The sequence below is a fragment of the Pleurodeles waltl genome, chromosome 1_2 (assembly GCF_031143425.1).
Source record: "Pleurodeles waltl isolate 20211129_DDA chromosome 1_2, aPleWal1.hap1.20221129, whole genome shotgun sequence".
In the NCBI taxonomy this organism is placed as follows: Eukaryota; Metazoa; Chordata; class Amphibia; order Caudata; family Salamandridae; genus Pleurodeles; species Pleurodeles waltl.
In genome coordinates this window covers 631222119-631247358 of record NC_090437.1, presented here as the reverse complement: position 1 = coordinate 631247358, position 25240 = coordinate 631222119, and the positions used below count along the sequence as shown (strand labels likewise).

At 41.6% G+C, this 25240-nt stretch overlaps 1 protein-coding gene across 1 annotated transcript in view; it reads right to left on the bottom strand.

Annotated features, from left to right (window-relative positions):
* Positions 1-25240, bottom strand: part of BBS7 (Bardet-Biedl syndrome 7) — a 426240-nt gene that overhangs the window by 384122 nt on the left and 16878 nt on the right. Inside the window, exon 2 of the mRNA XM_069242537.1 lies at positions 1033-1098. Coding sequence (XP_069098638.1) covers positions 1033-1098 — 66 coding nt within the window. The remainder of the gene's footprint in view (positions 1-1032; positions 1099-25240) is intronic.

Genomic DNA, 25240 nt, shown 5'->3' with positions numbered 1-25240 from the left:
TAGAAAGCTAGAAGAAAAAAGGAAGGAGTGAAAGAACAAAGGAAGGAAAGAAAGAAAGAAATGAAGGACAAAAGAAGGCACAAAAAAAGAAAAAAAGTAGGAAACGAGGAAAGAACGAAGGGAAGAAAGAAAGATGAAAAGAAGGGAAAAGGAAAGAACAAAAGGAGGAAAGAAGAAAAGAATATGAGAGAAGAGAAGAGACAAGAAAGCAAAAGAAAAGAGAAAGAAAAAATAACTTAGGAAAGAAAGGAGAAAAAGAAAGAAAGAAGGAAAGTTAAAGAAAGCAAGAAAGAAGGAAAGAAAGAAACAAATAAGATAGGAAAAAAGAAAGAAAAGAAGGAAATAAAAAAAGTGTTGCAAGTGCTGCAATTTAAACAAGATAAAGGCCAATTTTCTTCTTGAGTAAAGTTTATTAAAGTACCATTGGTGAAATTGAGTCCAGAAAAAAAGTGTTCTGAAGAATTGTCTGCTTATGAATTCACATGTGTAATATTGAAGCTTTCGGTTGGCGTAATGCATACATAGTAAAAAGAGGACAATTTATGTCAGAACAGTTTCAAATGACGCAATCTGTTATGCTATGAAATGCCCCTGCTTTCACCTCAAGCTCTAAACACAAAGGCAACACTAAAGTAATTATAAAATAAAAACAAAAACACTGGCACTGAAGGGAACTACCTTGGGTGCGGATGTGGTCTTTGTGGTAAAGCAAAATGCAGTCACTCATTGTAAATGTAATCAGCCCCTCAAGGAGGCTGGCTCATTGCCCCATGCTGTATGCTGTTGTGGACAGAAGCATGAATGAAGAGTGGAAGAATGGTTAAAGAGAAGCGGCTGAAAGTCCTTTCAGGCAAGTATATTATATGTACAATTTTAGCAAAATAAAGGTCTCGGCTATAAGCAGGCATAAAAAGATTTCAGCTAGTTCTGTGCTTTACAAGCCTTCTATTATGGCATAAATTCAGGATTTCCCATGCAAACATTATTTAGCTGAGGAAATCATTCTGGTTATTTCTAGGGAAATACCCATACCTTTTGTGTTGCTCGACGTCCAGAAGCAGGTAACAGCTTCATAGTTTTCTGAGATGTAACTCCCACCTGAGGAAAAAAAGTTTTGCAATATCACAAATCATTCACAGACTTAGAATAAATTTACAATTAACTATAAATGAGCCTTACTCCGGTAGCTGTGAAAAATATTTTTTAAATGTACAATTGTATATTTCAAACTCACAATTTGGAACACTGGCTAGTGGACAAACAATACTTCATTCATGCACATAGAGTCAGTTAATCCTAATAATCACCAATTATTATAAAGAAGAACCAGGTCATAGAATTGCCCCATGAAGAAATGCCCAAGTTCATCTCAACCTCACACACTCACAGGTCTGTGATTCCTTTTACTTTTTTTTTTGTTTAATCTTCTTATTGAACAGTTGCTCAGTGTAAGAAAGTTGATACAATCTTGCGTGAATGGTATGACCTATTACACAAAAGGAATAAGGTATAGTTGCATTACACTCACAATTTAGTGGTGAACCACATTATAGAGCACATAATTACATTACCAATCCAGAACAAATTCTATCTACAACAGGCACATTCCTAGTCCAAGTATGTCTCACGGCCCACTCACATCGGTCAATCATGTTTCCCTGTAAACACTCCATTGATTTCATACTTTTACGGACAAAGCACCGACTTTGGTACACAACTGGCACCAGTCCAAATTGCCTCCCAGTCCCAAACACTCGGGGGTCTAATAGACACACATTACAGATCTATCTGTTTCAGAAAAATAACTCAGATTTCGATGTATGGCATTTTTAGAGTAAGAGATTTACTGCTGTTTGCTCAGAACTCAACTGAAATCACTGACAATGCACATTTTTAAATAAGATGACAGCCATTCAATGCCCACCAGTGGCGGCCACCACATAACTCAAGGGGAGGGGCGAGAGGAGGGGTGGAGGGTTGGGACAGAGATGAGATAAAAAAAGAAAAAAAAAAGCACTTACCTTACCTCTGTCCCTGCCGCCTCCTGCTCCTCTTCTTCTGGTGTCCCGGCACTCACTGCTGGGACACCAGCACAGGCTCCCGAGTAATCTTGGTGCTGCTTTCATGCAAAGCCGTGCATGAAAGCAGCGCCAGGATTGGCCCGAGCAGCAGTGACTGCCACTCAGACACTGCTCTGGGGTCTGTACAGTTTCTCCAGCCCGGCCCTCAGACACAGCCTTGGGGTCTGTGCAGTTTCTCCAGTCCAGCCCTCAGTTAAACACTATGGGGGTCATTCCAACCCTGGCGGGCGGCAGTAGCCACCCGCCAGGTGGGAACCGCCATATGGCCGCCATGCGGGCAAAATACCACTGCCCCCATTCCAACATTCCCGCTGGGCCGGCGGGCGCTAACCAAGTTAGCGCCCGCCGGCCCAGCGGGAATGAGGCCTGCAACACAGGAGCCGGCTCCGAATGGAGCCGGCGGTGTTGCGGCCGTGCGACGGGTGCAGTTGCACCCATCGCGCTTTTCACTGTTTGCTATGCAGACAGTGAAAAGCTGCCCGGGGCCCTGTTAGGGGGCCCCTGCACTGCCCATGCCCCAGGACACCCCTGACCGCCAGCCTCTTCCTGGCGGTGAAAACCGCCAGAAACAGGCTGGCGGTAAGGGGGTCATAATCCCAAGGGCAGCGCTGCTTGCTGAGCTGCCCTGGCGGATTATCACCGCCGGGGCAAAACGGCGGAAAACCGCCGGCCGCCGTGGTCGGAATGGGCAGGGAAGCACCGCCAGCCTGTTGGCGGTGCTTCCGTCATTTTAGCCCTGGCGGTCTCGGACCGCCAGGGTTAGAATGACCCCCTATGTGTGCATGTGTGTTTGGCAGGCCTCAGATGGCTGGCCAAACACACATGAGCACTTAGGTGCACTCTAACCTCCTTCCCCCTCCTGCGGCCCATCCCCACCCCTCCCTGCACTGCTGGCTGTGCCAGAAGCAGAAAAATAAAGATAGTAAACTACTGTTTTATTTTTCTGCTTCTGGCACAGCCAGTGGGGCGATGTTCCTTTGCCATAGAGAAGGAGCCGCCCCAGAAGCCTACACAGGACTGATCTGTTAAACGAAAACAACCATTTTGAAATACAATAGGTTTGATCTTGCCTGACCCGCTCCATAAAACTGTCATAAGCCAAAAAGTATATCTCTTTTTTTGGGGAGGGTGGGGGACGGGGGGGGGGGAGAAAGATATCTAATGCATATGCAGGTTATGTGTGTTTACTTGCATCAATACCTCACTCCCCTGAGTCTGTGAATATATTTCACAGATGGACGCTAATGGTAAAGGAACCAAAGTCAATGCAGCAACTGTTCATGACTTCAAAAAGTAAAGAACGTTAGTTTTTAAAGGCAGCAAGTTGCAAGTGCCCCCTGATTGATATAAACATGCATCAGTGGACCAGGCAATAATAGAACATTGCAGAATACTTATTTGGGGGAAACTGCTATTATCTCCTCAACCGATTTCTCGTTCTACTTTCTCTCTAGGTACCACATGACCTAGCTTAAGCCAATCAAAAATAAGCCCTATATCTTCTTCCATTGCTTTTTCTACTGCTTGGGCAATAAAGAGGAAGAAGACAGGGCAAACTTCCTGTTTTTTCTTGTCTGCCTATCCAGACAGTCATCTCGGACCTGGTCTTGGGTTTCTGGCTATCACTCTTCACCTGTGGAACATGAGGTAAGTCCTGGGGTTGCTAGACTCCCCATGGGGAAGTTTCAGGTTCACTTACTATTCCCCTTGTATGCAGGATAGCATGGTGGGCACACTATTGGGGGTTAATGAGGATGAAACCCTCCTAGGGTGTTTTGGGAACAAGGCTCCTTTTTATCCCTCCCACCCACATTCAGTAAACCATGAAAGAGGGGAGGTGTCTTTGCCATGTGATGCAAGAGCTGCAAGGTAAAGTGTTCCTAGTGGCACCCAACTAGTTTTAAACTAAATGTGTTATACCCTTTGTTATGGAAAGCTAGTTTCTTAGGTTTTAGAACCTGCAACCCTGCAGCAGGATACAGCAGGGATTCTGCCCCAAGATTCTGTTTACCTTCTGATGGCTGTGTGGCTTTTAACTGGATATCGGAGGAATCTGATGCATGTCTCTCATTGTGCACACGTCTCTTGTTGTCTTGGAGAGGGTGGAGACGTGTGCCAAAAGTATTAACACAAAGAGAGAAGAAAATCATTAACAGGTGTTATGTCTGAGGCCTCTAATTTGTATGAGATGGGTCTGGCATTTCTATAAGGTGGATCTGGTTCAATGGCTTGATCAGTGGACTCCCTCTCGTAAATTAAGAATTATGACTTGTTACTGGGCGAGGGAAGGTAATAATGTAACTTTTTCCCCTTTACTTAAATAAGAAAAATGTTTAGCCATATTTTGATGAAGGGATGCATTAAAAAAGAGAAAAATATGAGGGGAGCTCACCTGGGATCAGGTATTAGTTTGGATGAATGACTGGACTCCTTTTAAGGAACTTATCAAGGATCTCTTAATTGAGTCCCTTTATATTTCATCATGGATCACAAAAACACATCTACAAGAGACATCACTGCTCTAGACATGATAATGGTGACTTGAAGAAGCAATGCGAGGAAGGTGCTGCTCCTCTCCAACCTCCTCTGGACTTTGTTCTGTCTGGAGTACAGAAGTGGTACTTAATATCCTCATCATCTAAAGCTCTTCATCAACAAAGAATCCAGCTGCTAGTCTATTCTTCATCCTCTCCCACTTCTTCTGTTTCAGGAGTAAACATTTCTCTTTCTTCGGTTTCTTCCTGGTACTTGGCGCGGTATGACAAAGCGGAGTCTCAAATGACCAAATCTGTGCCCGAAGGTAAATGTATTCATAAATTCTGAGCTAGCTATTGTTTTTAGGTATTCGGGTGACAATATGCAGATTCCAATGTAGGATGAATTGGCAAGTACTAGTTCAGCAATTAATAGGAAAGTTATGGCTCTTCTTCAGAGGGAATAGAAGAACCCTGGAAAGGCTGAAGAACCCTGAGAAGGCAGGCCTTCCCGAATATTTATTACATCTTTATCCTCTTGTTAAAGGTGACATGGAGTTGGATATTAAGACAACCTGGTCGGACATTAATTGTCAAAACAGAGGATGTATCAGTGACAGATCAAGTGGATAGAAAGGAGAAGGCTACCTTAAAGACAAGGTTTTCAGGGTGAATGCTGTGACTTATGCACCTCAGCCTCTTGTGAAGGACTTACAACCTATGAACTATAGCTTTTTAAGAGTGAACAGATTGTTCTTTTACTGCGCAGTGATTTTGATTCATACCTCTCTGGACAATCAGTTGGTTCATTCATCATGAAGGTGCATTGTTCAGGAACATATGAAGCTCATCTGAGGTTGTTCTCTTTACCATAATCAGGGGCAATCAAGCTGCAGCAGTTGTTACAGAGCCAGTGGAAACAGAAGGCACTTTCTGAACAAGAGTGGTTTCACATCCAGTATTGCATGTTAATTCCTGGATTTGAGGGGGCGTGGTTGGTGTAGGAAGGTGCCCTTTTTTGTCATGGTTCCACCTACATTTTGCCTGGCACATGACATGATTTCGATTGAAAGTGCACTGAATTCCTGCTAACCAAGTCCTCTGTGCCAGATCACTTTCCCAAATTTGTGCAATTGTTTCCCAAATTGGCAAATCCTTTAGCACCCTCTGTAAGTCCCTAGTAGATGGTACCCTTGATACACAGGGCCTGAGGTACTAAAGAGGGTCCCTAAGGGCTTCAGCACGAATTGTCCCACCCTAATGGACTCCTCACCAAGCACGTGCCAGACTGCCATTGCAGGCTGTGTCTTGGTGCAGACAAAAGTAAAAACGAGACATGTCACACATCCCTGTGTGCCATGTCCTCTACCACTGCATGTAATATCTCTAAGTCACCTGTACAGCAGCCTCACAGCCCTAAGGCAGGGTGCTTAATATTACATGTGAGAGCATACCTGCATGAGCAGATATGCCCCGTGCTGATCAGTTCCTTTACTGCCACTGGAAATGATCAGAGAAGCCATTTTAAACCATGTACTGGACACGAGTGAAAACGGGTTCCCCTGAAAACAGGGATGTTTGGTATCAAACATCTCATATTGATAAACCCATACTGCTTCCACTGTTAGATTTATCAATATATGAACATGAGGGCATATTAGAGGTGTCCCCTGAAAACCTATCAGCCTCCACGGGGCTTGCTGACTAGTTTCTGCGAGCCTGCCATCCGAGACACTGTTCTAACCTACTAGGGTGAGAGTGTTCTGCTCTCAGGAAGCCCAAAACAAATGCCTGTCGAGGAAGAGGCTGTCAGACCCCCCCTCCCACAGGAGGACCTGCTTACTAGCCTTCCTAAGGCAATAAGCCTAAAAGGGCTGCCACCTCTGAAATGCAAATCTGGCTCCCCTTCACAGAAGAGGAAGCCGACCCCCTTCTCCAGAACCCCCTTTGGCACCTGGACAGGCAGGAAAATTAGCTAGTCACCTTCAGGCTAGTACCACCTCTAAGGTGGGCTGATCCGAGCTGAACACGGTTTTTCAGAGGTAGACATCTTTGTGATGGCATACCTAGTAATTCTGGGACAGGATTATGTCCACTTCCCACAGGAAGTGGTCATATGTGGGGGCATAGGGACTCCAAGGGTCAGTAGCCCACTGGCTACTGACTTATACTTCCCTAACACCCCTAACCTCAGTATTTAGGGGAGCCCCTGTCAAAAGAGAAGCAGATCCTGATGACCTAAGATGACCAAGGACACTGAAGAGCCACAGAAGCAGAAAGGAGAGAAGAAGCATCCAATCTCTTATAAACCCAATCGGCCTGTCTGCATCCCTCATTGAAAACTGCATCAAAGTTGACTCGTCCTGCAGGTGTTGACTCCAGAAACCCGGGAGGACTGCTTGCCTTCGAATAAAGACCCAAGACCACCTGTGAACATCAGACCATTCTCCTACAAACTCCAAAGAAAGGACTCTGAAGCCTCAGGAACTGCCAAAACCAGTCACCTGAAGCCACCACTTCAACCATTGCCTCTGGCCCGAGCTGAAGGGGGCCACCAGTGTCAACAAGGTCCCCCAGCATTCCAGAGTTCAAGTCCTTTGTGTTTTCACTCCTCCTAGACTCCCAGACAACGCCTGCAGCCTCTGCACACAGGCCCCCTCTACTGTGACTGCTTCAGTAAGAAAAAACAGACGTCTGAAGACACCTCTGCACCCGCCGTACCTGGGCCATGAACAAGAGGCTCAAAGGTGTCCCCCTGTACTCTAGCATTGTGAGGCCTGAACCCCGCTGTTGGCTCAGCTGGACTGGCTTCCTAGCCAGAGCCTGCAGCCTTTTCTCACAGAGACCGATCACCACTGAAATGAACTGGGCTTCCGACACGGTTTTGCACCCTGCACCCGGCTGCTGTAGTGTCGCTGGTGGTGTACTGCCTTGGATCTTGCCACCACTCACCTTAAAATACTGGAGATTGGTCTTGTAAGTCGCTGTACTATGCCTGTTTGCAGAACTTGTTCTTCCTTCCACAGGATAACACTGCAGAACTCAGAAATTGCCCACTTTTAAAGTGAAAAGAATTTTTATTTAAAAACGTACTTCACTGAACGATTTTTCTCTGATGCCTGAACATACTTAAAGATACTTGAAATTTTTTATAAATTGGTGTGGATGTCCTTCTTGAGTCATGTGTCTCATTTATTGACTCGTGTGTCTCATTTATTGACTATTGTGTCTGTTTGTAGATGTCCTACACTCCCCCGTGTTAAGCCTAAAACCGCTCAACCACACTACTCCCTAAGCGAGAGCTTTGGGATTGCATAGCAAGCCCCTGTCCACTCATGAGGGAATCCCAGAATTCTTTACACAGTATATCTAGTTATTGACATATCACATAAACAGCCAGCTTCCAACAGTTGGGATAAGGAAAACTATCTTTTTTATATTTTGTTTGTTTTGTCTCCTTATTGCAAGTATCATGTGTATTTGTGGTACCCTGAGTCTATTGTAATTTGGAGACTTGAGTTTTGTAAGAAATGGGGGTCTCTAGTTGGCAGTGGTTTGTACCCTGTCCAAGTAGAGGCCCTCACTCTAGTCGGGGTAAGGGATTCACACAGCTAAGATAATCCGTGCTCACATCCTTTGTAGTTGGCACGAGCAGTCAGGTATATCTCAGAGGCAATGTGTAAAGTATTTCTATACACACAGTGACAGTGAAAATACCACAAAAAAGTGTACCAGCTTACACTTCTACGGACCCATGGACTGGAGTTGGCACCACTTGGCAAGTCAAGACTATCAGCAGAAGATCCCAGGCACTGGCAGATTAAGTCTTTGATGTCCCCGAGACTTCTAACAGGAGGCTAGCTCAGTTTAAGCCCTTGAGAACCTTGGAAAGCAGGATGTAGAAAGCAAAGTCCAGGCCTTTCACTCCCAGGATAGAAGCAGCAAGCCAGCTCAACAAAGCAACAGAGTGGCAGTCCCTTCTACAGCATCCAGCTCTTTGTCCTGGCAGAATGTCCTCAATCGAGAAGTGTAGGTCCATTACTTATACCCATTCCTGCCTTTGAAGTATGCAATCTTCAAATAGAAGTCTTTGTTGTGCACAAGACCCTACCTTTCCCTGCCCTGGCCCCAGACACACTCCAGTGGGTTGGAGACTGCTTTGTGTAAGGACAGCCCTAGGTGCAAGGGTCCGTTTCTCCCACCACTCTAGCTCAGGAAGACCCATCAGGATTCACCTCAGCTCCCTTTGTGTGACTGTCTTGAGTGAATTCACAAACAGCCAACTGTCATCCTGACCAAGCAGTGTATTCCACAGCCAGGCAAAGGCACAGAATGGTTAAGCAAGAAAATACCCACTTTCTAAAAGTGGCATTTTCAAACTTACAATTAAAACAACAACTATACCAAAAGATATATTTTTCAATTGTGAGTTTAGAGACCCCAAACTCCATATCTCTCTCTGCTCCCAATGGGAAATTCCACTTAAAAGATATTTCAAGGCAATCCGTGTGATATCCTATGGGAGAGATAGTGAAATACTGCTAAATTTGGTTTTACTATCAGGACATGTAAACCCAGGGGTGTGGAATTTAATCAAATATCTACTTGTCCATAGGACAGGTTGCTTCTTATCCAATATGGCCGCCACGCTGACTAGCTTTTCACAATACTAGTCCATCTTCGATTTCTACTACTCTCCCTCCCGGGACCTTTAAAACGAGATCGTAAGCTCTCTCGGCCCACTACTACGTTCTGCTTACTTGGTGCCATACTCCTCGACCTACAGGTATGCCGTCTATTACTCCTGTTTGATCCACTTCTCTTACACCGTAGCGTTTCTTTGGCTCACTGTTCTAGTGATAACTTTCATTTTGCACTTAGCCCATTCTCCGTTGACGACTTTTTATTATGCGTTCTTGCGCCATCCACCGGTATCGGGTGTTGATTGCTCTTCATACCGCGCTGCTGTTTTGCCACACTCCCCTACTATTTCCTTTTCGATAACTTAGCGCGTCCATACCTCATCACCATACGCCATTATCGATCGACTCCACTTTCATTTTAGTGGTTCGCTCTTTCACCATGTGTGGGCTTACTCGCATTTGATCCACAGCCCAATTTCCTTTGGCTAACTGATCTGTTACGCGCATAAACTTCTTGCCCCTTCCCTTCCCTTCTTTTTGTTTTTGTTTATGATTACTTGCCCCACGCCGATTACGTAGCCCTGTATTCTGGGGCCCCCCCTATTTTCCACTTACTCTACTACCACCATACCAGTTTACGTTTCTGGATGTTCTCAGTGTTACCAGTTTACATTTCCTAGATAGACATACCGCGCTTAGCCGTCACCCCTACCACCCTCATTTTACTTTGCAATTACTACTGATCCTACGAATACAACCGTTAAGGCCATTAATACTTGACCTTCCATTTTAGTTTCTCACTTATTTTTTTTGTTCTCTACTCAAGCTACGTACTCCCCATCGCCTTAACATCACCTGCATACATACCAGTTACTTACGTTCATGGTTTCTCTGTCCAGGCTTCACTGGCTCATTCGCTCTTTGTCCCCCTTTTCTCCGCTATTCTCATAGGTTTCTTTGACCATAGGCTTATCAGGGTCTACTACTACCATTGTCCTCCTCTTACGTATTCACTACCCACCCAGGTACACGAATGACAGTTCAACTCATAGAAGGTATGTATTATGTGACCTATTTCTCTTCAACTTTCCTTCTTTATCTACACACCACTCATCTATACCTCTTCTCTCCTACCTTTTTATTCTTACTCTGTGTTTCTAATTCTCACCCTTCCATCTTTACTCTGTACTGTTTCTTTGCGTACTTATAGTCCTTTTTCTCTCTTACCAGCTACAATTGACCTTCTGGAGCCCAGCTAACTGAACACGAGGCTCCCTCTCTACTTACCTTTGTTACGTACCACTCTGGCCGGACGGCCCAGGTATGATCTACGCATTTAGTTACCGCTACTTCTCTCATTGGTTAAGGCACCTGATTGACTTTAGTGCTCTTACTCATCCGCGGTTCGGATCTTTCTCTCAGCCCTTCTTTTCTCGTTCACCTGATACACTTCACCTTATAGGCACATGGATTCCACTCCAGAACATTGATGTACTTGTCCATTTTAAACTTGGAGTTTTTTACCACGGTAATTCACTGTTTTGCTTTTTTATGCACTACATATAGGGTCCCTATCACGCACTATTATCTGCTGTGTGTTTTCTATATTCACCCACTCACCACACTAGTTCCACTGAGTTCACATATAAATCACTGGTTTTTTTTGACACCCAACGACTTGGAGTCTATTTCGTGTGCTCACTTATGAGCCCATACTTAACCTCATACACTTATGTTTGCCATAACATTAGAACTTTTCCTTTTTTGTATTTCATTACTGTTTTGCAGCCTTGATGAAGTCACTTGTGTGACGAAACACGTGTTGGCTGTATCTCGTTGATGACACAATGATCTCTGGTATCTACAATTAAAGGCTACATCTGCAAAACAAGAACTTGGACTCCAGTCTACTTTCCATTTCAACAAATACACTTTCAGGAATATTTTCCCTGTTCCACCATTGGACTTTATACTCTGTGTGCTGTGGCCATCTTGTTCTAATGCTTCTTAAACCTACTTGTCTGGTAAAAAAATATATATATATAATAATAATAATAAATCTACTTTCCCCCTTTGGGGTCATGTGGTGCAGTGACAAATTACGGCATCAATCCCATTATGTAAGAGCTCTGATAATAGCCCCTCTGGGCTACTACTATAGTAGGGCTTCAATACTTGCAATTTCAATCCCTACTATAGCAATTACCTTATTTTGCCACCTTTCCACAGATCTACATACTGGGGCTGTAGGAAGCAGTAAGCAATAGTTCTAGGGCTGGAATTCCTTTGAGTCTCTAAACCTACTAACTTGCATGTTTTAAGGATTTTCGCCAGCTCTTCTCCAATCATTTCCCATAATGAGAAAGTTGGAAATTTACTCCTGACAAGGGCAGAAGTAGAAGTTCTTCCAGGGTTGGGCAAAAAGTAGTAGGAGGGAAAGTGAGCTTGTAAATGCTCAGTAGATTTTCACATTAGCAAATCTAAACATGTGTATTTGCTTATGCTAAAATATTGTTCAGAAATATTTTTTAGGAGTACGATTTCCTGGCCTACTTCTGTAAGTTCTGGTGAATTCATGAAAGCCTTTATGGGTGCACTTTTGTGACTTCCTTTAAGAATCGATCCCTAATTAGGACTGGTGTTAACCAAGACATTTTTATTCAACTTTTATTTCTCCACCTATCGGGTGGCTTACTGTGAGTGATCACATTCTGCTCTTCCACAAGAAGCATATTGACACAAAGTTTTGTTTAGTGCCAGGAACCACTGTGGCAATCAGTGGCGTAACAAAACTGGATGGGGGCCCCAGCAAAGAACATGGAGGGACTCACTCAAGGCAGGTGCTGTGCTGAGGTGGCGGCCTTCAGGGGGGCTGTGGGGCCTTTCTTACACCACTGGTAGCAATCTGTGCTTTTTGAAACCAAAACCTTTTTTTCCTTTATGCCATTGTTTGTTACAATGGTGAGGGCCTGACAGCTCCCACAAAAATAAAGTGTTACAAAAACCATGTCAAAACAAGACAGGCATTGGCGAAACCAACAGACTCACAAAAAATGTGGGATCGATTGGCTTTGCCAGTGCTTGTTTATTTTCATGTTTCCCATAATCTTGGTGAAAATTGCTACATTGATTTTCCATTAGGAATATTTTTGGGAAACACTAGCATGCATCAACACATTTTACTAAATGACGCTTCAAAGAAATAGCACCTAAAATCATAATAGCAAAAGTTTTTTATTTTCCAACTTGCATTTTTTTCTTTCTGAACATTTTATTTTAAAATCAAAGAATGATCCCTCTTGCTTACAAGCTTCTGCAAACATTTGCATCTAATCAGAGAGCCTTCTGGAAGCATTATACTTAGACTCATATTATTAAACTTTTCAAACATGTGTACACATTTTTTTTCTTTTTCTTTTTTTTTTTACTGGAACCACTGTCAGTAGTGCAGTGTGACCTTAAAATGTTTATTTACAGCGCTCATCCTAATAATGAAGGCTTTCAATCAATTAACCATGGCTATAACTTTGAAAAGCATTAAAAAACGTTTAATTACAGTACTCACCCTAATAATGAAGGCTTTTAATGAATGAACCATAGATATAGATTTGAACAGCATTAACTGATGGACACACTTTTTACTGCAGACAGTTCCCTTCTCTGTAAACTGGCAGCCAAAGGGTTTGTGCGGCAGGGGGTTGGGCCTACTTGTCCCAAGGACAAAATAAGCATGAAAACTTGTTACCCTTGACCCCCAAACAATATGTCCCAGGCGTGTCGGACGATAGGAATTCCACATCCCTGAAACCACACCAGCACATGTCCTACCTTTTAAATACACTGCACCCTGCCCATGGGGCTGCCTTGGGCATACTTTAGGAGTGACTTACATGTAGTAAAAGGGAAGGTTTGGGCCTGGCAAGTGGGTGCACTTGCCAGGTCAAAATGGCAGTTTAAGACTGCACAGACAGACACTGCACTGGCAGGTCTGTGACATGTTTAGAGAGCTACTCATGTGGGTGACACAATCGGTGCTGCAGGCCCACTAACAGCATTTGATTTAAGGGCCCTCGGCACACATGGGGCACTCTACTAGCGACTTACTAATAAATCAAATACGCCAATCATGGATAAACCAATCCCCAATATAATTTAGACAGAGAGCACTTGCACTTTAGCACTGGTCAGCAGGGGTAACGTGTCCAGAGTCCGAAAGCCAGTAAAAACAAAATTCAGCACAGGATCAAAAACAGGAGGTCAGAATCCAAAAAGACACAGGAAACCATGCCAATAGCTGACAGGTCTAACAATAACATTATCTTCTGGAATACTAGGATCTGGTGCCATTAAAAAACAAGATATGTGGGGTGTTAAACTGGTGGATGAATCCTATAAATCTAGGGAATTTCCTTGTCGCCAGTCTTCATTAATTCTCACTAGAGGTATAAGGAAGATGAGGTGGGGTGTCACATGAGTCCAACAGGAGGTACGGGGAAGGAAATGAAGATAATTTTTTGTTCTCCACTCCACTTCGCTTTACTTCATCAGACTCAAGTAGTGATGGTGAGGGTAGACAACATGGTAACAAAGTTTTACCTCAACAAACAGTCAGGAATAGGCTCTCAGTGTCTTGCAGCACTGGCTTACCAAATTCTCACTTGGAGAGAAAAATCACTTGATTTCTCTCATTATTCCAGCCAACAGACTAAGCAGGGTGTTTCCTCCTCACCACGATTCCTGTCAGACAGATCATATTTTTGAAGGAAATATTTCACTAATTTGGAAGCTCATAGTTAGATCTCTTCGCTAGTGTAGAGAAATGTTCTCTACCCAAATTCCTGTCCAAGCTTCAGGAAAAGGCATGATGGGGAAATGATGTTCTAATGAGTCCTTGGCCTCCTCTGCTATTATATGCCGGCTCTTCCTTTCCACTGACTGACAGACTAGAGGGAGGAAGGAGGTCTCATACTGGTAGCTTCCTTTTGGCAAGAGTGAGTTGGTTTCCTCTTCTCAGAATGATGTCTTGAAGACCAAGTGGGTCTACCCAACTGCATTTGTTTTGGGAAAAGCGGTTTAAATATGTTGTACCTTCCTGTTGCGTCTTTGGTACAGAAATCTACGTTGTTATTGAATAGGAAGGTTTTAATTGCCACTGGTCATCTTTTTATGAAGGGTGTGGTGATAAATCCCTAAATTCATCAGGCTATGAATCCAAATGGATTTGTCAGATCCTTCCAGATTGTTTTGATAAATGTTTATGCGTTGCTACTCTGAAGTCCAGAGGACAGCATAAAGGGAAGTTTGAGATCCTTGGGGAATTCCTGAAATTGACCTTTTGGCTAGCAGACTTCAGGTTTCATCAATTAGATCTCTTAATAAACCATCTACTCTTTCTTGGGATTTACCTTTAGTACTTAAGGCTCTGCAATCACATCCATTTGAGCCTAAAACATCCATCACTGAAGGTTTTCTTTTTAGTAGCCATAACTTTGCCCCACGGGCTAGTTGATTTGGATTCTATTTCCACTAAAGCCCCTTACTTAAGAATCTTTTCAGACAAGTTGATGTTAAAACTGGGGCTGAGGTTCTGCCTTAAGGAAACGTCATCTTCCCATCAAGACCAAGAAATAACTGTGTGTGGGATGGCTTCATCATGGGAGGAAGAGATTGCAGCCTCAATTAAGGACATACATACTGCTACATGGGCCACTTCAGCCACTGTTTTTTTCTTTTTTTTTTTTTTATCTCCCACCAGAGGTTGGTTGTTGGGAGCTGAGTCTTTGGAATTTGGTTCAAAAGTGTTGACAGCTGCCATTACTTAGATGACAATTACTTGCTGTATTTTGAAAGATGTAATTTAATTTTCTGCATCGATATGGGAGATATATCAGACTAAGAATTAAGTTGTTATATACTGCTCTGGTATATCATCATTTAGTAATTAGTGGTACAAGAAATGGATTGAGGAGTCTGTGTTGGTTACCGCTTCATTACTCCAAATACCCTTTTCTCATAGCTTTATTTACGGCCCTCCCATCCCTATCCCATTAATTCAAATTATTTTATGGCCCTGGGATCACAGGAAGTGTGGCCTGTCTCCCCCTCTTTATTGCCCAAGCAATAGTAGAAGTAATGGAGGGACATGGAGGGATTATTATTGATTGGCTTAAGCTTAGTCACTTTGTGCCTGGGCGGGAGATGGGATACCGCGTTTAGCGAGTAGCAGTACTTGAAAAGGGTACTTGTATTAATGAAGATTATTAGGCTTCCTGAAAAACATGACTGTGGTGTTATCACAAAAAACCCATCTCCACATGTGGGCTGAACTGTTGTATTCAAAAGGGCTTGCTTCAAGAGATTATATCGGACATTAAACACACGTTTTTAACCATCACATATGTGACTTCAATCCAAGTCTTAAAAATGCTCATGTTTTACCACCTAGACCTGGTGCTACCAAAACTCACTCTCTACGATGCTTACACTTTTTGAATCTGCTAACATAAAGCAGTTGGACTCCAAGTTTTTGATGCCCTTAATGTGTATGCTTTGATCATCTCTTACAAAGTCCACTGTGAGAGAAGTCAAACAATGGAGTTCAGAGCTAGACTTTATAGAGAATTCAAGTTCACTAATGGCCTCAGTCTGTAATTAACTAGGAATACATTGTAACTCCTATAGAAAGAGTGTGTGTTTAACAGACATTGTACCAAACTGAGATATTTTTATGCTTGCCGTTATGGTTTCTCCTGACAGCACTTCACATGGACATACCAGCCTAAGGATACACTGAACTTGGTCTATAGGGTACCCCCATGACACTTTTTTATTGTCTCTCAGTTGATCAAACTGAATAAAAATAGATTGTGTTGAAACTTATTAGGCTTTACTTGGAGTTGGGCCTAGGTGGCTTTATGTGTTACTTTGTAACTTGTGCTGGTATTTCACTGCAAAGCAGGCTCATATTGATACCCTTTTGCATTGTATTTTGTCTGAACTGGCAAACAGCCTTATTGGTAAATTTAGAAGTTTAGTGGTCTTTTGCATGTAGCGGCTTCTTTACAGCTGGAGTCTATGAAGGATGAACCTACAGTATTTTAATGCACTTTCAGTATTATGTTGAAAAATGCTGCTTTTGTGAGGTCTATTTAGGCAAATATACAATCTCAGAGTAAATCACCCTACAAATCATTCTGTGTCTTAATATTATGATCTTTTGAGTTGCCCAGTACAAATTTGCACATATATAGCAATTTGCTGCTATTTGGAACCATGTGAGCATGGTTTAGTATCCCTTAGGGACAAAAATAATATCAACAATATGATTCAGCGGTCGAAACCCACAGTTGTTCGCAGAGTGATGGTCTTCCTTTGGCTACTCACAGGTGGCTATTTACAAAGGTAAGAGATGACATCTACTGTGTAAGTTTACTTTTACGCTTTATAGCAAATTTACTACTTCAGGCTTTTCATTATTCACAAGTGTAAATTTACTAAGAAGTGTAGGCTTACACGTTTCAATCCCCTGAAATCAGAAGTGGAGAGTAATTTGTGAGGGTAAAGTTACTACTTCTAACACATAGGCAGAAATCTTAGCCAGCAGGGTGCAGATCTCCGTATGGTAAAGCATATGAAAACGTTTAAAACCTTGTTAAAGTTTAAAAAAACAATAGCTGACATATTGTTTGACATAAATATTAACATACAGTGATTTAACATATGGAATTTAAATGTAGAAAAATACAAAAGTTAGCTTTATGAACTTCATTTTGAATTATTTATTTAGTTGACATTTAATACATCAACATTTTAAAAGATGTATTAAATAATAATGTTTATTAAAATGATAGGTAATGTGTACAATTAATTTAAATATTTTAATAAAATTAAAGTTATAATTATTCTAAAATTAAAATGGTTATTAAAATAAACTAATAATTACTTTTAAGTTATATGTAATTTTTTGTAACGCCTGCTATTTACTATGACGTGGCATTGCAGTCAGGGATATGGAATTTAATTAAATATCAACTTGTCCATGGGACGGGTTGCTTCATAAATCTACTTGTCCTGTATAAAAAAATAAATAAAAATAAAAATAAAATAAAAATAAAAAACCACACACATTCTTCTTGTCCCTTTGATGCCCTGAAGGGCAGCAACAAATTAGGGTAGCAATCTCATTATATAAGAGCTCTGACAAAAACCTCTCAGATTATGCCAGGGCTGATACTATAGAAGGGCTTGAGTACTAGCAATTTCCTTATTTTGCCACCTTTCCGCAGATCTACATACTGGGGCTGGAGGTAGCAGTAAGCAAGGTTTGGAATGCCCTTCTGAGTCTGTACAAACCTAACTTGCATGTTTTAAGGGTTCTCACCAGGTCTTACCTAATCATTTCCCATAGTGAGAAAGGTTGGAAATTTACTCCTGACAAGGGTCACAAGTAAAACGTCTTCCAGGGAAAAAAGTGGTTAAAGGGAAGTTAACTTGTAAACCGCTTAATGAACTTTTGCACGAACAAATCTACAACTGCATATTTGCTTGTGCTAAAATACATTTCACAATGATTTTATAGGTGTACGATTTCCTGGTCTAGTTCTGTGAATTCTTGTGAATCCATGAAATACAAAAATATGCACTAATCCAAAGACATATACCATGGGTGCACTTTTGTAACTTTCTTTAAGAATTGGTACCCTAATTAGATCTGGTGTTTAACCAAGCCCTTTTGTTTTATTAAGATTTTATCTTTCTCTATCCATCTTTTTGCTGGCTTCTCTGTGACGGGTTCTACTTGCAGAACCTGCTCCTACTCAGCACCTGGATACCCACGTCAGTGACAAGTTATTCGCTGTACAAATTCATGTTACCTTACATTACAATGATCGCAATCTTCTCTTACATAAGGAGCTGTGGCAATGTGTGCTTTTTGCGACCAAAAAATATTTTTGCTTTTTGCTAATATCCGTTACAATGGTGAGGGTCCAGCAGCTCCCACAACAATAGAGATTTAAAAAAGCCATGTTAAAACAAGACATGCATTGACAAAACCAAAACACAGACCACCAATGTTTGTTTATATTCAGGTTTCCCCATAATCGTGTTGAAACTGGTGTCACTGACTTCCCATTATGAATATTTTGTTGAAAATATTAGCATGGACCAATACATTTTATTACATGCTTTAAAGAAATGGCATGTAAAATTTCTCAGTTTTTTCCTAGTTGCATTTTTTTGTGAACATTTTATTTTGAAAGCAAAAAACATCAATCCTGCTTTCAAGCTTATGGAAATATTTGCATTTAATAAGAGATTTCTGGGAGCATGATACGTAGCCTCATATTTTTTACACTTTGCAAACATGTACACATTGTTTTCAGTAACCAATTTCAGTAGTACAGTCCAAGCCTACATTTATTTAGAACACACACCCTAATAATAAAGGCTTTACATTAATGAACCATAAATACAAGTTTGAACAGCATTAACAAGTGGATCAAAATATTACCTCAACTGAAGACAATTCCTTTCCCTGCTCTGTAAAGTAGTACTATAAATTGGCAACTAGGGGTTTGTGCTGCAGGAGGTTGGGCTTGCTTGTCTCAGAGGCAAAATAAACCTAATCCTTCTCCCCCAAACAATATGTCCTAGGCATTGAGCTATAGGAATTCCACACCCCTGGTTTTGCAGTGCTAATGGTTGGACATGAGCGGCGCTGGAGTTCTCGAGGTCTGAACTGAAGTGCATTTACGGCTCTTTTGGGTCCTTACTGGCTGAAATAACTTTGTACTTTGTATTGCATAGGTTGTGAATACTTTCTTTTAGGGGTGGGTGCATTTCTCTCCCTGAACTCCCTCCCTAGCATGTGCTTGTGCTTCCCATTAGTAGGAAATATTCCCCATTTTCCAGTCACTCCCACTGTACTCCCACATTTACTACTAAAATGCATGTGTGTGGAGAAAATACGAGAAGCTGAGAGGAAATCTCCACACATAGGTTAGTGAATAACATTCTATAGATCATGAGTATTACTTCTGTAGTATTATTATACATACTACAAAAAAATGCAGTTTGAGAATAGTCCCCACAATGTTAATTTATCAGTCATTCCTCTAACTCTCCAATCCCTCATTTGTATGTACTGATGAAAAATGAAACATTTAAGATGTATTTTGGGAAGTTTTACATAGATTTATCCTTTATGTTCACATGAACGAATACAACTCAGAATAAACAAATGTATAAATAAAATCAAATAAATAAAAATAACACATATCCATTGTCTGAGGCAGTATGAGCATTGGTGGTCCTAAGCAGGAGCGCCAGAGTAAGCTATAGAAGGCCGGATGTATGCCATTTAATATAGTGAAACGCTGAATATTTAGGAATGATAAAGCATTAGTGTTGGACTTGGCCCTCTCTACAGGGTCACCCCCATAAGTTTTGCCTTCACCCCTTTGGTTTTCTAAACCTATTTTGTTAGTCTTTAGGACTCTGTACACTTTACCAGTACCAAACAGTGCTAAAGTGTTTGCGCTCACTCCTTAAAACATGGAGAAAGTGGCTTACACCCAATTGCCTCATTTTATTTACTTAAGAGTCCCTAGTAATATGGTGCAACATGTACACAGGACCTGTGAATTAAATGCTATTAGTGGGCCTGCAGCACTTATTGTGCCACCCACTGAAGTAGCCTTTTTGACATGTGCAGTTTTAAACTGCCTTTTCTACTTGGCAAAATATATATTTTTCCAGATCGAAACCCTGCTTTTTAAATACATAAACGTCATCCCTAGGGTAGGTCCTAAACGGCCCCTAGGGAAGGGTGCACTGGATTTTAAAAGGAGGACGTACTTTTAAAATTTTACATATCCTTGTGGTGAAAAACTCCTAAATTAGTTTTTCACTACTCTACCATAAGATAAAATTGGGTTACCTTATTACATTTAATAAGTGCTAACTTTTGTTAGGGAACAGTTAGAAATGTCATGTTTGGTCTCAATTGAATTGTAATGTAAAGCCCTTTTTAATAGTAAAGTTCGATTTTAAACCACAGTTCTGAAAAAGCCATTTTAATAAAGTTCCTCTTGTGAAATGCTGAAGGTTTGACCTCTGTGACCCAGACTTCAAGAAGGTAACTTTTTCAGTGGAACTAACTGGGCCCCTGTACCTGGCCTGCATTCCATCGCTTTCTGATTCCTGGCTTTTTTACTTAAATCTTCAAAATTGCATATCTCTGGTTCTACTGAATGAATTTGTGTCGTTTTTATCTCTATTTTATTTATTTTACTCTATTTTTCTAAATTGGTTTGGGATTTTTCTTGTGCTTTGTTTTCACTTTATTAAGGTTTTTTTGTGGCATTAATACTTATATAATATAGTTCCTCTAAGTTAAGCCAGACTGGTTTTGTGGCAAGATACCAGAGGATTAAGCACAGGTTAATGTAGTGAGTCTGGGGTTCTGACAAGGATTGTGGTTGCTGCTTGGGAAGGATTTTCACCCCTTCAATCAAAAACTCAATTTTCTACACTAAGTTATTGATCAACAAAGACTTTAATAATTGTTTATGAGAGGCCTTTTCTCGAAGCATGTGCCTGAAGTGAAAAAAGGAAAAAAGGGCACAGGGTAATTGTTATTAAGCAGGTGCCATCAGCTGTCCCTGCCAGAAAAAACCAATGCCTTAGATAATAGCACCTTCCACTGCATGCATGTGGCCTGGTTTGGGGGGGTTGGCAAGGACTGGTAATTGATTGGATTATTTATGTGACTGGGTGCTTTGTGCATCTAGGTTTATTGGAGTGTTGTATATTAACGCTACTAGCTTCTCAAACATAACCACATTACAATTTTCTCACCCAAATGTGCGTGGTTTGGTTTAGAGTCGGGAGGACAGCAGCCCACTTAGCACATACCACCTGGGCTGGGTGCACTTGCCATCTTCAGTGAGACCCTTTACAATGTGTGGAGGTATGTTGCTGGCATGTTTATTCCTATTTATCTGAATAAAATGCAAGGAACTACACAACACAGGGACCTGGGTGGAGCTGCTGCATTCATGGTTGACACATTCATTGTTGACATGCATTCAAAGCTGTACAGTTGCATTCATTATGGCCCACTTTAGGCCTTACCATTAAAAGCTTCACATCTTTCAGTACTTAACATTGAAAACTTCACATCTTTCAGCACGGAAGCAAATCCCTTAGCCCTCGCACTTGCATAGATAGCCTGTTCATCTGCGGAGTGGGACTCATTAACCCTCACTGGTGAAGTCACGGGGTCTGGGTCGGTACTGAGACTACTTCAGACCTGCAGCCACTCTTGTAGGGTTATTTATGTGGGGGCAAGTTTACAGTCTCAGGAGTCAATAATAAAGTTACAAATCTTTATTACAAATTAATCTAGAGCATAGAATATGACCAGTCATTACAAAGAATATAAACAAAAGAAATATACCTGATAATTAGGAACCCACATTCTGTTCCCCACTGATAACTATAAACGTATCGCAATTCCCAATATTTTTCTTGAGGCTAGTCTAAGAGAAGATAGCCAGGGCATTAATCTCATTCCAAGTTCTTGGGTAGGATGCTGTTTAATCCATCATAGGGTTCCCATCAGTCACTGTTCCCTTTCTGAGCTGTTAACAGCCAGGGATTTTATATATCTTGACTGGAGGTAAAGAAGTGTGACCTGGTTTTCTCTGGTTTCCAAGGTTGTGTATGGAATAAAGCGTGAAATATACGCACATGGGTCAAGTCAAAAAACATTTGCAGCACATACAATAACTGTCTAGTTAAGATTCCAGCCAGTGTAACTCCACATAACTGAAGATAGGACTTCATTTGAGTAGGTAATCTTACCCTAAGCGAGGTTTTAGCACAACTCACAAGTGCAGGCTCACCTTTGTACTTTTCATCCCCTGCACTAATACGGGGGCCATGAGAGCACTTCTATCACCTCCTTCTTCTCAGGTAGTTACAATATCCTGCTATGTCACCATCCCATTCACATGCTCGAGTGCATCTGCAATCAGCCCCCAGGTAACAGAAGTACAGAAAATCATGGGAGAGAGAGAAGCAAGGCATTACATTCACAGAGAGGACAGTGTCTTGACGGTATGGTAACGGGATGCTCTCACTGGGAGAAACTCAATTGCTGTACCAGTTCCCAGAGAAAGGCTCAAGGCAAGGGAAGTGGGGAAGGGGGATAGAAAGCGGATGGCAGAAATGGTGCCATCATACAGCTTCTTAAAACTCTAAGTGCCAAGGAAGAAAATGCCCAGCCAATGGGGCAGAAGTACAAAACAGAAAGATACAAAGTTTCCATCCTGTTTATGCACTGTCTATCCCATGCTTTAGTAGCTCTACCTCAGGTTGCAAGGCCAGCCAACCCAGGAGGTTTGGGGCCCTGCTGCTAAGTTTCCCTCCAAATCAATCCTAAAATCATCTTCTTAGCTCTAAAATCCTCACCAAAATAACCGTTCCCAACAAGTGAAACATGCAGTTTTTGGTCTCTGTGGCTGCCTCCTTAGTGGCCCAGTGTCCAGTTACCAGGGACCCGGCCCTCAGCATCCACCAGATTACAATTCAGGGTGTGGCAAGTTAAAAATGTAAGAAGGTCTCTCAGTTTTTTTCCCCCAAAGTATTTGGAATGAGTATCCAAAGAGGTCATTAGATCACTACAGTGTATATTACAGAACCTGAAATATTTATTTGTTACATATCTGATCAGGCCGCTTGATGCTTGCACCCCTCCTCACGTCCTTTGTCCATACAGAAGAGTAACATTGCGATTTATTTCAGATGTAGGCTTGATGACTTTTGTTGCAAAACTAACAAATATTTCAGGTTCTGTGGTTTACACTGTTGGGATCTAATGACCTCTTTGGATACTCGTGGTTTCTTTATCCAACACGAGTATACATAATTAAATATTTTGATACTTGGTCCTGAGGATGGTTCTGTGTACTTTTCAGACGATTTGGGACCGAAACGGCAAAGCAGCGATCACTACAGTCATCTAATAAGGAGGAAAAATCCCCTTCTGCCTCAAGAGAATTGTTTTGTTTTTTGGAACCACAAGGAGGACTACACTACTGGGTGAACCTCATGATACTTTGGACTTTTAAATATTGATCTAATTATTGCCACATGAAAATATATGACTTATTGATTTCATTATTTTGACCCTACAGTTGTAACAAACTCTTATTTTTTGTGATTAATTGCATGAATAAATTGTATCTGATAATTATACCTACAGAAGTACCCCTTAAATATGATATGTTCCACTATGTTTTGGTATTTATAGCATGTAATAAGGTTAGCAGATACATTCTTTATTGCTATTTTATGCACAACTATTGTATAAAAACTTTCTCCTTCAGGTGATCCTTTTGTGTGTTTATATTTATATCCAGTCTCCTGGGGATTTATTGAGTTGCCCTAGTGTGCTGTGTTGCAGGTCCTGTCACAAGCAAAAGACCCACCCACACAAGTGTAGTACCATTTATATTTGGAAAAGTGCTAGAAAGGCTTTTGTCGATCCTCACCGATTTAAGAACATTTTTTTATTTCAGCCAACGTCTGACATCTGCAGGGCATTGTGGGTAAGAAACATGAGTGGTACTCATGCAAGTCACTCCAATCTGGGCTGCCCTGGGTGTATAGTGTTAAGAAATGTTTGGAGGTTGGTAAGTTTCCCTGGGTTCCCACAGCTTCACAAAGTCTGAAATGCCAAGGAAACATCTTGAAGCCTCCACGTTGCATTAGTTGGCCCTTCCTGTAGCTGGCCAAAGGCCCACCCACACAAGTGAGGTACCTTTTTATCAAAAGAAGTGCTGGTACATAGAACAGTAGAACATTTGTTATCAACTGAATATAGCTACATGTTTAGCTTCCAAGTGGCAATGTGCAAGAAAGAACATACTTTGCTAAATACCCTGGACCCTACAAGGACAGTATCCAAATATGGATATCTGAAGTCTTGAAGAAACTTAATGCCACTAAGATCTAGTTCAGATTGGTAAAAGAAGGCTCCCTTTAGCCCAGGTCTACACTTAGTAATGAACATGAACATCAAAAGCATCTCCCTCCCATCATCAATTCTTCTGTCAAATTCCTGTGTTTCTACACGCTGAATCAAATCTATTCATCAGGAGCATGTAGAAAGGGCACGCCAGAATGCCTGGTTACAACTAAGCCAACTGGGCAGAAGCTAATGCTTCCTGGCCCCAACAATATCCACTCTACAATCAACCACTTTTTCGCACCCAAAGACAATGGCCTCCCCAAGGTGATCCTTACCGCTTTGAAATCAGCTATGTATGTTGCTGCTTAGCTCACCATAAAACAAAGTAAATGAGTAAAACAACTCCATTGGTTCCATTTTTAGTCCCTCAAGGTCAGAAAACATTGGGAAAAGCTCTAAGGAATCTCCAAGGACGTCCACTTCCACAAACCATAGTAAGTCTGTGACTAACGTGCCTCTGTACAACACATGGCTCTTCCCTTGAAAGGCTAGAACCCCAGAAGGTTGAGATAAAATACATAAATATATGCCTCATCCACTCTCTACTTCTACAAACCCTAAGACAAGAATTAAATTATCACCTCTTTTCAATAGCTCTCCTACCAACTGTACACTTACACTGTTTGGACCAGAGGTCTGTGCTTTATAACTAGCCCAATTAAAGGAAAATGGATTACACATGATATTACTTGTATAGCTAAGAATGCACCACAATAGCCCCAAACAGAGTGAAGTAAAAAGAACAGGGTGGTGAGCAAAAGGTGTTGTGTATTCTGCATAAAGGCTATCTTACACGATTAGACTAAGAGCCTCCGTTATGAAATCCAGGATTACCTGACCACTCAACTGTAGTGAGTTTTTACGAATGAAGCTTTAGCACAACCTTCTCTTTTGCCCTATGAAAGGCCGGCCAAGGTCTTCAACTTACGCCTATCCTGATTAGTGTTGATTCTGCTCCTTCGCATATCCATTTTCAGTATCTTCACTCATCCATGCAGATAAGGG